Source organism: Natrix helvetica, assembly GCF_964273705.1.
Source record: "Natrix helvetica genome assembly, chromosome: 3".
Classification (NCBI taxonomy): Eukaryota; Metazoa; Chordata; class Lepidosauria; order Squamata; family Natricidae; genus Natrix; species Natrix helvetica.
The window spans coordinates 75,986,518-76,000,728 of record NC_138549.1 but is presented as its reverse complement, the minus strand read 5'-3'; the positions used below and the strand labels follow the sequence as shown (position 1 = coordinate 76,000,728).

Here is a 14,211-nt window from a genome sequence, read left to right as displayed (position 1 = left end):
CAAAGTTAAAATGAAGTGAAATGGTTTTTCACATTTATGACCATTGCAGTATCCCCTTGGTCGTGTGATCAAAATACCGATGCTTGGAAACTGACTCATAGCAAAGACAATGGGGAAGCCAGATTCATTTAACAACCATGCTACTAATGTAACAATTGCATTGATTCACTTAATAACAGTACCAAGAAAGGATGTAAAATGGGCAAAAGTCATTTAACAAATGTCTCACCAAATGGGCTCAATTGTGGTCGTAAGTGTAGGTACGTATATATACACATGTACATATATCTGATTGTTTGTTTGTGTGTGCATACATATACATACATACGTACGTACGTACGTACGTACGTACGTATGTATGTACGTACATACATATCATTTAAACAGCCTTTTTTACTAGTTTCTGACAAACGTTTTTGCAATGTTTACCATTGGCTTGGTCCTCCTCACACTGAATACTGAAGTTGTTCTGGCACAACTGGACTAGGACCTGCTTTATCCATCTTGCAATAAATCACCCTGCTTTTCATTTTTCTAAATCTCTTATATTCAGGCTTTATATTAACAGTCATGCCACAGATAACAGAGAAACGCATGCAGTCTTCCAGCTTCTCATTCTATTAACCAAATCTGTGATGAAGATATATTGATGGCTAGCCAGAAAGCATTACAAGAAGAGATAGATTTTCTTCTGAAAGCTGTTAAAGGCCTTCCTTCTCATGATGCTTCTTCAGCTCTTTTACATGATACAGAAATGGACGATAATTGTGGTTCTGGGCAGATTCTTTGCACATGGAAAGTATAAAGAGTAAGAGGTGCCCTGAAGAGAATTTGTAGTTGCTGATCATGGGTAAAGATAGAAGGGTTTCTGCAGAAAGGGAAAGAATCTGTGATATCAAGTACATGTCATTATGCAAGCTTTTATGCAACCAATTTATTTCATCTGTACAACATCCTCCTGACATATGTGATGTAAGTTGTGGTTTATGTCAGTTATGTTTTGTATTGCATTAGCCAATTTTGTGGCCAATTTTGTAGCCAATGTCTGGGTGGGGCAAGAGGAAAAAGAATGCAGAAAAGTTCATATTAAAAGTAATTCTATCCCTGTAAACTAAACCTGACTCTGAAACCAATGTCATGGTGGTTAGTACTACATTTATTGTACTAGCTACAGTTATAGAAACTTGTAGATCCTGGGAGAGATAAAAGGCATTTCCCAGGGGTGGGTTCCAGCTTCTGTTACTGCCGGTTCGCTCAGGGATGTACTTCGTGCACGTGCTTGATGAGCGCTATGGTTACATGCGCAGTACTAAAAAAAAAAGATGGCACCATGAAAATTTTTATAATACGTATAAGAAAAACGTATTATAAAATAGTGACACCATATTTTCTCTAAAAGACACCCCCCCAAAAAAGGAAAATAAAATGTAGTCACATTTTCCCTTGTACATGGGAATTTTCCTGGTTAGTAAGAGAAAAAGAGTAGATTTTGTATCCTTCTGATACAAGGTCATGCTATTTTCTCTGTTCTTCTGGCCCCTGGGGTTGATACTATTTTGTCCTTCTGGATATTCGTAGAAGTGAAACCCAATCTTAGATCTGCAGCATCTAGAGGGGAAAAACAGGTACCAAAGTGTACGAATGCTCTCCCTGATAAGGTTGGCTAATAGTTAACTACATTTGGTTAAAGATTGTTAAACTTCAGAATCATTTAAGGAAATTATTGGGTAGCTGCAAACTTGTGGTTCCTTTAACTATTGAAAGAATAAATGCAAAATAGGTATGTCAGATATCAAATGTAAATTAATTAATCATCACATTTCTACACTGCCTATTTCATCTGAGTCATTCTGGGTGATTTACAGTGTTAAGAGATGGAAAAATAAGAAAACCATTTGCATAATAACTTTGTTGTTAGCTTCTGCTACTTATCTACCTTGGAAGCACTGCCTGAAAACTGAACTATTTGCTTCATTTTTTGTGGCTATATTAGCCCAGTAATATTTCCTCCTCTGAGATTTCTTGACAACAAATAAACATAAAATGATGATGGGATGGTAGTAGCTGGAAGAAATGAGCTGAGAAAGCCAAATTGCTGGACTGAGGTTTGGTAGTTCAGACATTGCTTGAAGAGCCATGAAGAGGTGGCTGCTCCTGGAGTTCCGGTTCCGGCGGCTGACGGCGACGGGCAACTCGTTGCTCGCTCCGGCTCCCCGGTGGGCTTCCCCACTTCTTGGGGGGCACAGGACGCCCCATAGAGGCGTCCTGCCGGAGAAGCGGAGGAGCGGGGGATCCCTGCATCGGCGGCGGCTGGCGGGAGGTCCCCTGTGCGCTCAAGGCACCGGGGAGCAGATCAGAGGGCGCGTGGGCGCGTCTTCGCTGACAGGCTGTTCAGAGTGAAAAAAGAAAGCTGAAGGATGCAGCGGCAGAGCGGTGAGGTGTAGACTCCCTTCATTCCTATTACCAACTATAAAATCTGTCAGCTGTGCAAACTTGAACTTTTGGCTTGATTTGGAGAGGTGTGGCTGGAGGGGAGGGGGATTTCCCCCCCCCCCTTGGACAAGCGGCTGGAAACAAGTGAGCTCGCAACCCCAAGGGAAGGAGGAGGGGGAGAGCCAAACTAAAGATGTCACACCCCTACTAAATGGATTTTCAGATTTAAACTTTTAATGTTTAAGACAATAAGATCTGGAAGCCCTGGGAACTTTGAACTTTGAAAACTTTATTTGTTGCCTCAATACCGGAAGCTGGCAGGGCAAGATGGCACACTTCCGTTGTCTTCATGAGATGTGAGACTTGACTCCACCCTTTAACTTCAGGCTTCCGGTCTTTGTCTCCGTGCTACCTGGATAATTCTCTTGTGGATTGTTTGCTTTTGAACCCCCTGGAGTGAAAAACGATTGCTCCTTTGCCAGGGTGATTAGAAAACTCCCCTGTGCCTGGACTCTCTGCCTCCTGGACTCTCTTGACTGCTCTATCTCTCTGACTGATCCTTCTTTATACTGACTGGACTCTTTACTTTATAAACAATGGCATCTAAAAGACCACCTCCTGGAAAGTCAGGCTTTGCTGCCTCAGCCCCAACATCTGCAACCTCCAGTCCAAGCACACAATCAACGTTAACAGCCTTCAAGCAACCTAAATCTACGGACCTGGAGCTTCATCAAATGTTACAACAACTTCTACAGGGACAAGAGGAAATAAAGAGACAATTGAAGGATATGAAAGAAGAAATTAAAGAGAACCAGGATAAAATTAATAAGAACTCACAGAGACTGGATCTTTTGGAAGATGGGGCGGCTGAGATGAAGGGAGGGATAGAGGGTGTGCAAAGGGGAAACAAAGAACTTGACACCCAACAAATGAAAATAGAGTTTGAGAGAATGTCTTTTTATCTTAGATTCCAGAACGCGATGGAGACAGATGATGAAAATATAAGGGACATCATGACAACCATTTTGGCTGAGTATATTCAGAAGGAAAAACAACAGATGGGGTGGGAAATAGACCTGGCCTATAGAGTGAATTCAGCGTATGCTAGAACACACAATGTCCCCAGGGAGGTACACATTAAATTTCTTAGGAAAAGCACAAGAGATGAAATCCTGAATGCACAAAGGGGGCAAGCCCTGACATATAAAGATAAGGAGATAACCATTCTGAAACAGATCCCCAAGAAATTGAGGGAGAAAAGAAAATCTTATTCGCAATTGGCGAATAAACTATACCAGAAAGGGGTGTGGTTTCGATGGTTACTGCCTGAAGGTATGCTAATATTCTGGGAGGAGACAAGAGTTAGAATTATTACACCCATAGAGGCGTAGGCCTTTATGGAAAAAAATAAACTACTTCTAGAAAAACCAGAAGACATTTCAGTAGAGGTACAAGAAACAGGAGGGGCCGGAGCACTGCCAGCTGGGGGAGATGGGGCGACATCAAGAAAGCTCAGATCACACAAATAAGCAAGAAAATCCACGGGATATAAACTGACTGAAATTACCAATTGAATTTACCACACTGACTATATGCTATTATGTAATATTTGAATTTTATGCAAATGTATATTATGAGTTTGGAGGTGCACCTACCGCATTTCGCAGCTGCCAAAATTTGTAACCTTTCCCTTACCTTTTCCCTATGTAAAACATTAAAAAACCAATAAAAAACTTTGTTTAAAAAAAAAAAGAGGTGGCTGCTCCTGGTTGCTGCTTTTCTTCTCTGGCCAAGCTGCTCTTCTCAAAATGGTAAGTTAAGAAGACAAGGAAATCAAAGGGTTACCAAGCAAAACTGTTTCTACAGCATTCATTAAGGAACAGTTATTTTTAGTGAAACGAAAGGGTTCCATTTTCAATCTGTGGCTTTCTAGAAGTTTGTAATGGCAGATAACTTAAGAATATAGCAGACTTATATTTAAAATTTCCCTCTCTAATCTAAGTTTTGTGAATAGCAGGGCTTCCGGTGGCACCGTCAGCGTTGGAAGACGCTCCGTAGGGAACGCCAGCCCTGTGACTGAGTATAAGCTGCTAGAACAGAGTAAATCAGCTGTCTAGCTGCTTGAAAACTCCCCCCTTGGGAAAAGAGGGGGGGTGAGCAGACAGGCATGGGTAGAGCTCCCCGGGATCCCCAGAACAAATTCGGGGGCATGAAGGGTGAGAGCTCCCCAGAAACCCGACATAGCTCCTCATCCGGGACGCTTCTGCTTTTGCAGAAATGAAACGTCACAACCACCCCTGCTGTCAATGTTTAAATCTATATTTGAATGATACGCAGGCAGAGCAAAACATGAGTGAATATAATCGTAAGTACAAACCTTAATTCTGAGGAAATATATTCCCCTCTGTGAAGACAAAGGGACTTAAAAGGAAGATGGAGATTGAATAACAAAGGGTGTGTCGAAAGTGAAACTTAAAAGGGACAGCACTTGTTAACTGCCTGCTAACGATGTTAAAAGACTCAAGAGTTTAAGATCAAAGCAAACAGTATTAGCTAATAAATCTGGGGGAATAGGTGGACTTTTTGGACTCAATAAACTGGCTGTTGAAAAGTTTGCTTGAATATCTGGAAATGGCTTCAAAACAAACAAAACTAAGCATTTCCAAGAGTGCTGGAAGTTCCCCAGCCCAGACACAGAAATTACAATCTTTATTACCCCCAGTAGAAACACAAACTCTGACACTCGAGGCTCTCCAAAATCCATTAAAGGACCAAGCCGTTGTTTTGGAGGAAAAGATTTCAAATGCTTTTAAAGACGTGTCTGAGGAAATGTCTGGAATTAAAGATTTAATTCAAACACGTAATCAACAGATTAGGGAGGATATAGTAGATGCATTTAAGGGTTTACTTGGTTATGTAACATCTCTGGATGAGAAGGTGGAAGAAATTAATCAGTCTAATATCAAGTTGGAGAATAAAGTTGAGGAGGTACAAAGCAAAATTGATAAATCAGAGGCAGAAGTTACAATGATAAAAAACAGAACAATGGAATTTGCCTTAAGAATAAGAGGTCTGAAAGAACATAACCAAGAAGATCTGAGAGATATTTTTGCTGAAGCTTTCACTCAATTAACTGGAGAACAAAAGGTAGAGTGTGCCTGGAAGATCGATAAAATTTACCGTGTCAATTCATGGATTGCCAGACAGAGAAAACTACCAAGAGATATTGTAATTTATTTTGTCACCAGGAAAATTAGGAATGAAATACTGCAAGCAACTTACAAAAATAAGTTACAAGTGAAAGGACAAGACGTAGTAGTATTGAAGGAAATCCCCCCCAAAATGTTGAGATCCAGAAAGGACTAGGCATTTTCAGTGGATGAACTTAGAAATTGCCACATACAATATAGATGGGAGGCCCCAGCCGGACTGGTGGTGAATTACCAAGGAGAAAGATATCGTCTTAACTCAGTTTGGAAAGCAAGAGATTCCTATAGCAATGTATTAAAGGCTGGATATCCCCAGGATCTAGAGGAAGAAAAGAAGCAGGCAAGACCAGACAGCAAGATATTCAAGTACAAGCGGGAGCTGCTCAAACTCTGGATTTACCTGAGGAGACAGAAGAAATTATGGAACAAAGACAAACTCGAGCGGCCACTAAACGCAAAGAGCAAGAATTAAAGATGCAGCAAGCCCAGACAATAATCCAAGAAATTACAAACACGAACACAGAAGCTGTGTGGGGAGCAAGACCGAAGGTGAAATCCCAGCAAGATTTCCAGGCAGCTCTTAGAAAGCTTCAGGAAGCTGAAGATGACAATTAAATTTCTAACCTGGAACATTAATGGTTTAAATTCACCACAAAAAAGGAAAAAATATTTCACTATCTGAAACAATTTAAAAATGATGTAATTTGTTTGCAAGAAACACATACTAGAACACAGGACCAGAAATACTTGATGAACGCAAGATTGGGACCACACTTTGTGGCATCTGCTCCAGAGAAGAAAAATGGTATATACTTAAGAAAAGATTTAAAGGCTGAATTAATCGAAGCAGATCCTCAAGGAAGATATATTGCAATTGAATAACTGGTTCGCCAGTCATGGGCCAGTCATTTATGATTGCCTGGGAGTTGCTAGGGCTCAGCTTCTTGTTTGCCCTCTTTAATCAATTGGTTTATGTTTAACAAAGTAGCTTGCATCCTCAGAGTTGTTCAATGTTAGGCATCATCAAGGGAAGGTAGTCTTGGAGTTACAATCGACTTGGACTCTATTCACCAGGATCATAACTTATTATGGTCATAAAGTGTATTGGTCAAGTGACTGATTAGATTTTCAGTACCTGTTTTGTAGTAGCCATTAAGTAAATACCATGATTCCAGCAATCACCATCAGATAAGCAAATCTATTGTTGTTAAATAGGGCAATGTTGATATGCTTTGCTAGAAATTGGAAGTAAATACTGGTTTTCAACAAAACTGTCTGAAAACAATGGGATGCAGCAAAAGGCCAAAATGCAGCTCATCTGTACAGCACCAACTTGCACTCATGACCATGGAGAAGGATGACTGTGGGAATCTGGGTCATAAGCTCCTCTCCAAGTAAGTAAGCAAGTCCAAATGATCACTAAATCGAGAACTACCTGTAGTGAAGATTAAGTGCCCAGCAGGAATTAGTTTCCAGTCAAAACAAAAGTGGGAAATAGTTGTGTAACTTGGTTTAGAGCAAGAAGTTTGTTATCTCACAGTTCATGACACACTCATGAGATTAAATAGCAAAAGTAAAGTTGTCTCATCAAGTAAGATAATTTTATATAAATATAATTTCAGCATGTGAAGAACCAGATGAGATTGACTTTGGGGAAATTGTGAGTACTGAGAAAGCCGAGTACCTGGAAAGTGACCGAGTGCAATACAGGTGCAACCCTGGCTGTGTCTTGGAAGGACCTGAATGGATTCAGTGTAAGGGACAAGAATGGACACCAAAATGCTTGGGTGAGCCGTCATGCTTTCTTTAATTGGAAGAAAATGTAGAATTGCAGCTGCCAATTTTTTCGAGAATTAGCTTGAATTTGAACCCAGTTTTCCTTCTACACTGAACCGAGTGATTGTCTGGGTGTCAGTTTCCTTCATTTGAAATCTGGAGAAATAAAACTGATTCAAATTGTTGAATGAGCAAGCAAATTAATGAATATAATTAAAGATGTTCAATTGGAAGCTTATGTTTACTTCTGTAGAATGCTGAGTAATTGGGATCTTGGTTACATCTGTATTCAAATTCAATTATCAGGAAGGTAGAAAAGTGACTTCTGTTGCTATGGAGTCCCTATTTCTGGCCAGGACTCAGATTTCTTTTATCTGATTTTTTCCCCCTCGATAGTGGCTGTTCCTCCAGTTCCCCAAATTTATTTCTTCTGCTCATTACTGATATTGGGATGGGATCAAATCAAAGAAGGACTTTATAATATTTATTGGATAGCTCAGAAAATATTTTAAACGTATTAGCAATAGCACTTATATAATACTTCACAGTGCTTTACAACATTATCTAAGCAGTTTACAAAGTCAGCATATTGCCCCCAACAATCTGGGTCCTCATGTTAACAACCTTGGAAAGATGGAAGGCTGAGTCAACCTTGAGGTGATGAGAATTGAACTCTGGCAGTTGGCAGAATTAGCCTGCAATATTGCATGCAATAGAGGGAAACAAATGGACAAATTACCTCCATTGAAAAGTGTCACTGCATTAATTGGTTTATCAACTTGTGCTTATATTCTGAGTTATACAATAGACTGGATTGTTTCTTATCTGACAATGTTTAATGCGCATGTCTCATAATACGTTACACATTCTTTACTTTCCTTCTGATCTTATGTTCGCCTGCCGAAGGAGTGGGCAACATAGCTCTTGCCAAAATGTAAGATTTAAATAGTAAGATTTGTATTTTATTTTATCTTAAAAGATAAAATTTTATTTTATCTTAAAGTTGTTCATTAGAATATTTTTTCGGGTTTTATTTTCTGCTTATTTGGAAATATGCTGCTTGGAAAGCTGACGATCCATACCTCATTAGTTCAGGGTGGATCTCCCTCCTTCACAAAAAGATCTACCTTATTTTCTGTTTTTTAGCACCCTGCCGTATCATAAGACAACAGCTAGCAGCAAAAAACTTGTTTGTATTTGGAGGTCAAAGAAAAACTCAGTTTATTCAAAGTAGCCATAGCCTGCAGTTTCAGTGCAATGAAGGATATGTCCTTGTGGCTCCATCTGTCAGAAAGTGTGTGGACGGTTACATGGATTTGCCTTTATGTATCTCTGGTAAGCATGTTAACAATATGATGGATTCCTTTGAGATTAGAACTAATTAAAGAAAGAAATATAACAATAAATATGAACATTTGCTTTTAAATCACATTCTTTCAAAAATGATTTAATCTTCACTGAACTCACAGCTTGACTTAGAAATTTAGTGGCTATAATCTAAAATCTTAAGCACATCTGCTTGGAGAAAAATGTTCTGGCATTTCCCCAAAGATATGAATTAATATCCCAATGATATGAACCCATATTTTGCATGATTAAAAAACTATTTTGTTTGAAGTTGGCTGGATGTCTTTTCTTGCCATAGTTGCTAAGTGTCACTGCAGTTGTTAAGTTTATATCACAGTTGTTAAGTGAATCTGGCTTCCCCATTGAATTTTAGAATTCAGAATACTTTAGAATACATCATTTGGACAAGTGTAATTAGACATACAAGGAATTTGTCTCTGGTGCAGAAAATACATGGAAATGTTGAACTTGTTAAATCTGAATATTCTTTGAACTGCCTGTCTATCTAGACATTACCTTAACAGCTCTTAGGTCCTAGGTTAAGTTTTTAAGTTTTTACCAGTCCCAGATGGTGAATTGCATTGAAGATTAAATCTTAAATCATCATCATCATCACCATCATCATAGTCATCATTATCACCATCATCATCATCACCATCATCATCACCATCACCATCACCATCACCATCACCATTATCCCCCAGATCTGCCTACCCCAGGTCCTTGATAAGTACTTGATAGGTAGACAAAAATGCCAAATGTCTTTCTCCCTGAGCAGAAAGGAAACCACACCAGTAGCAGAGGAGAAAAAGATCAGCTCCTAATTGACAAAATTCTTTTGGAAAACTGCAAGAGAAGGAAGACCAACCTGAATATAGTATGAATTATCATAATCCAGTGCCTAGAAATAACAGGAGTGTTCTGTCCCAGTTCTCCAAACATGACAAACCCTCTGAAGTTAATTCAAATATTACTTTATTAGGAGCACCAGCAGCCCTAGCAAAAACTTTCTCTCTCAATGCAGGCTAAGAAGTCCATACAGGCCGGAAGATGTATAGTTGTCAGCCACATCTATTCATCTCTGCCCCCTTTTATCCCCAGAGCTAAGGTGGCGCTTCGCTAGCAATGGTGACTCTTTCCTTCCCAAGGATCAGCCCACGGATTTGCACTGCCTTCTCCTCTTCTCTGCCTTCTGCACATCCACGCATCAGGCACTGGACCCAGATGTTCCTCCTTTTCCTCATCAACCACCACCAGACCTGAGGGCTGTTGACTCTCCATCTGAGGGCTGATAGCCCAGGCTCTGTCTGTCTGTCTGTCTGTCTGTCTGTCTGTCTGTCTGTCTGTCTGTCTGTCTCTCTTTCTCTCTTTCTCTCTCTCTCTGCCAGCTCCATTCCCTCTCCCCCCTCCAAGCTCTCAGATTGCCTTGTTGCTGACCCTGACTCTCGTGCCTCCCCCCTCCTCCTCCTCTGATTCAGCTGCTGGAGGGGCTGGAAGCAGACAGACCACAAGAAGGAGTCAGTAGAAACATCACTTCGTAAATCAAGTCTGTTCTAAAGATGTTACAAAAACTATTCAAGTACCATCATTGGAAGAAACATGAGTAATTTAGAGGTTCAATTTTGTGTAGAAAGTTACCAAATCATGGGGGCAATTTCATAAGTAGCTGACAGTGCAAAGGACTCAACTGCAATTTTGAAATACACATCTGCCACAGTTTCAGACTTTTTTTTTCATGAACATTAATGAGATTGAGAAACTCTTGAAAAAAAGAGAAGTTAATAATTACTTGATAGATCTCTCAGAGAAAGAAAAAGATTTTATTCTATGAGGATAAGCTGGAAGGAGTGACATAAATTTAATGACTTAATTGGAATTAGCACGGATTTTTACTATTCTGATATATGTAACTGAAAGAAAGATTTAATGTAACTCTATGTTTGTAAAGTGGGTTTGAAAATGTGTTTTTTTTCCTTTTTATATAATGCATGAGTATTCCCTTAGTCTTGTAAAATATTATTGAAAGTGTATAAGAAAGAATCTATGTTAAGAGCAAATTTAAAAAACGATTAGAATTTAGTGATTTTACTAATATTTTTAAAGAAAAGTTTAGAGTTTTAAAATGGATGCTAAAGAAAAGTTTTTTTTATCTTTAAGATTAAAGAATCTGAAAGAATATAAAGATTAATTTGGCTAATATTAATGAAGATAATTTATAAAGGTTAATATTTATAAGGTTAATATTTGATAGTAGAAATATATATTATTTTCCAGAGTGAAAAAAAAAGTTAAACTGGTTGCTTTATTAAAAGAAAAGAAAAATTAATAATTATTAATTTTAGAAACGTATATTTTGCTAAGAAAAAATGATGCTTTATAATTTTTTCATAGATTCATAATACGCACCTATGTTTCTATGCAATTTGAAATATTATTAACATATGTGCAATATATTTAGGTGATTTATATCAATTTAATATTAATTCTTAGAGGCGGCAATGTTAATTTGTTCATTTTTAAGATCCTTTTACATTAGTCATTCCTTAGATTATAATAGGTTTATATTACTGTTTTTCTGTGTAAATTTCAAAACCATATACAACTTGAATGAATATTCATTAAACAGATTTATTGGCATCTTTTGTAACCAGTCAAGAAATATTGATAATTTCAAAGCTTTCATTTGGAATATGGCCAAAGTCTTTCCTCGTCATGCTTTCATATTTAATAGAAAGAGGGCAAAACTGCAGTGCTCCACCCAGGACTGAGAATGGAGACATCATTACTTTATCTGAGCAGCAGTACAGATCTGGCTCTTCAGTAGAATTCAGATGCCAAAAGTATTATGCCATAGAAGGTCAGAACAGATCTTTCTGTGACAATGGGACCTGGACAAAAGTGCCCATTTGCCTTGGTAAGCAGAAAAGAAAGTCTTCATCTAATTTTCCTCAGCATTCTTAATAATTTGGATCTATTTACTGCTTTCTTTCTCTCTTGCATAAATCTGATTTAATTGGTCTTACAAAAACAGCTGTTCTCCTTTATCTATGGGTTCAGTGTTACATCTGAGGTAAACTGGCTAGTAGATGAAAGTTAAATTTGGATCATGACTGCCTTCCCTAACAGATTTATTTTCTTTTTCATCCGAGATCCCTGTACGATTCCCAAGGTTGAACTGGAAAGGCAGAAGATAGAAGTTAAAGATGGAATGGATGCATCTGAAAATGCATTTGTGCAACATGGTCATTCTATTGAGCTGACCTGTAAAACAGGATATGTCCTTGCAGCAAATGCTTCCCAATCAGCTTCTGTAATACATTGTAATGGGACACCACCTGTAATTCCAAATTGTGAAGGTGACTCAAAAAGTTTAATTTTACAAACTGGAGGGAACCCTCATCTTAGGGCAGCTGTTCCAGAAGAGGGAAACTGCAAGGAGAAGAATAATTCCCTGACCAAACTGATAGTTGGGAACCCTTAGTGAATGTTGTCTTGCCATCCAAGCTGGACAAGCAGTGGAAAGTTATTTGGAAAGTTCAACGTCATAGACAACCCATATCCAGCTTTAATGGGAGTGAGCAATTCCTTGGATTGCATTCAGAGGAACACTTCTATAGCAGTGCATTCAATAATATCACAAAATTAAAACTATGCAGCGAACATGCAATGTACCCCCAGAGCAATCCCAGGAAGAGCAAATCAATGAATTACATGTTGTGAAGGTGATTTCAACTCACAACAACCATGGAGATTAATTTTCTTCAGGCTAATCTGTCCCAGGTTTAGATCATCTATCAGCACTGTAACTGAACCCACCCATAACATCAGGTAGGAGCAGAACCACTGCAATACTGAACCCCTAATTTGTAATTTGCAATCCTTTCGGATGACTGTAAATGCTACTGGGACTTACAGTGGGACTCAATAGCAGCTATGGGGGCATCACATTGTAGCTTTACATTTTAATTTAACACTAAAGTGCAGGGAAAGAACATTTATAACAACATTGAATTTATTTACGATCTTCCAAATAAACACAAGGGTATTAAAGTACATTAAATTGGGATGGATAATTTCACAGTATTATTTTAGACACCAGGAAATTAAGTTAGTTCTTAGCAGTAGGAGTGGCTTCTGATTAAAATGGTCTGATGATGATATATATTATATATTAAAAATAATAATGGTGGTGTTTTCTGTGCTAATAGAAAGCAATGCCCATCATCTCATAGAAGTGCAAGCTTTTTTTTTAATATATAAGATATGATTTATTTTGTCCAGAAATTACATGCAACTCTCCAAAAGTATTGAATGGTTCTTTCCAACCTATTAAAAATATATACCATGATGGGGATCTAATTCGAATACAGTGTGACAGTGGATTTACCCTTGAAACAGATTACGGAGGAAAGGTGGTTGAATGCACAGAAAATGGATGGTCACCCTCACCAAAATGTGTCTGTAAGTAGAGATTGTATACATTACTGATTAGGGGCAATGTATTTAACTCTGCACAAGTGTACTTTTTCACATTATTTTACATGAATTGTTTCCTTCCTTGATTCCTTGCTTCCTTCCTTCCTTCCTTCCTGCCTGCCTGCCTTTTCCTAAGGGACAAATTTCACCTAGAAGATTTTAGCAGATTTTGCACATATTTAAAGCTTTTATTTAGATGCATCAGGATACAGGAGGATGTTCTATCACAGGGATGACAAAATGGCACTCCATGGGCTGGATGCATCACATGCAGACCATACTCACCCCAGCTCTTCGAATGGGAAAAACATCGCAAAACACGAGGCAACACGACACAGCGAGTTTACATCTGTGTTCTATCAGAACAGAATAAACAAACTTGTACAATTGCAATGCTACCCATTCACCTTGAAAACTTTCTAAATATATATGGGATGTGTGCAAGAAATGTGTTTTAACAGTGTGGAACACTTTCTTCTCAAGGAGGAATAATCAAAATTATAGGCAAATTCACAGGTAGATAGGTACACACGTCAGAAAGGATAAAAATAACACAGTCAGTATTACTTTCTGTTAGCAAAATGAATAAGCCTATTGTAAACATAGATACAAATTATAGGTTGGGGAACCTAATGTTTCCTAAATTTTAAATTGAAGAAACAGCAGGTCTAAAAGTTGTCAAATAGCTGGAAATGTTGAATTTTATTGTATGAAATGAATAGCTTTAGAGTTTAAAAGGAAAAGACAGAGGTAATTTATTACATTACCTTCTTCCAGAAATGAAAAAAAAACCCTTCACTTCTAGATTTATGTAAATATTTATGTATTTATTTGTTGTTTGTTTATTTATGTTACATTTACATAGATATCCATTGTGTACCAAGCACTGGATGGCTCACAAACAAAATATAAAGTCACATCAAACTTAGGTCACTTTAGTCCAATTCTAAGGGGGTGGGGGGGAGGAAGC

The 14,211-nt window shown here is 38.2% G+C and overlaps 1 protein-coding gene across 5 annotated transcripts in view; it reads left to right on the top strand.

The window, feature by feature from the left end:
• The first annotated feature begins 2,121 nt into the window (after window positions 1–2,121).
• Window positions 2,122–14,211, top strand: part of LOC309388775 (complement factor H-like) — a 499,219-nt gene continuing 487,129 nt past the window's right edge. For 4 of the 5 annotated variants that reach the window (XM_081946391.1, XM_081946392.1, XM_081946390.1 and 1 more), the window contains exons 1-4: window positions 2,122–2,144; window positions 4,189–4,244; window positions 11,497–11,679; window positions 11,915–12,121. In XM_081946391.1, coding sequence (XP_081802517.1) covers window positions 2,137–2,144; window positions 4,189–4,244; window positions 11,497–11,679; window positions 11,915–12,121 — 454 coding nt within the window. In that variant the 5' untranslated portion in view covers window positions 2,122–2,136. Of the gene's footprint in view, window positions 2,145–4,188; window positions 4,245–8,713; window positions 8,754–11,496; window positions 11,680–11,914; window positions 12,122–14,211 lie in introns of those variants that run through there. The other variant, XM_081946393.1, reaches the window with a different exon arrangement.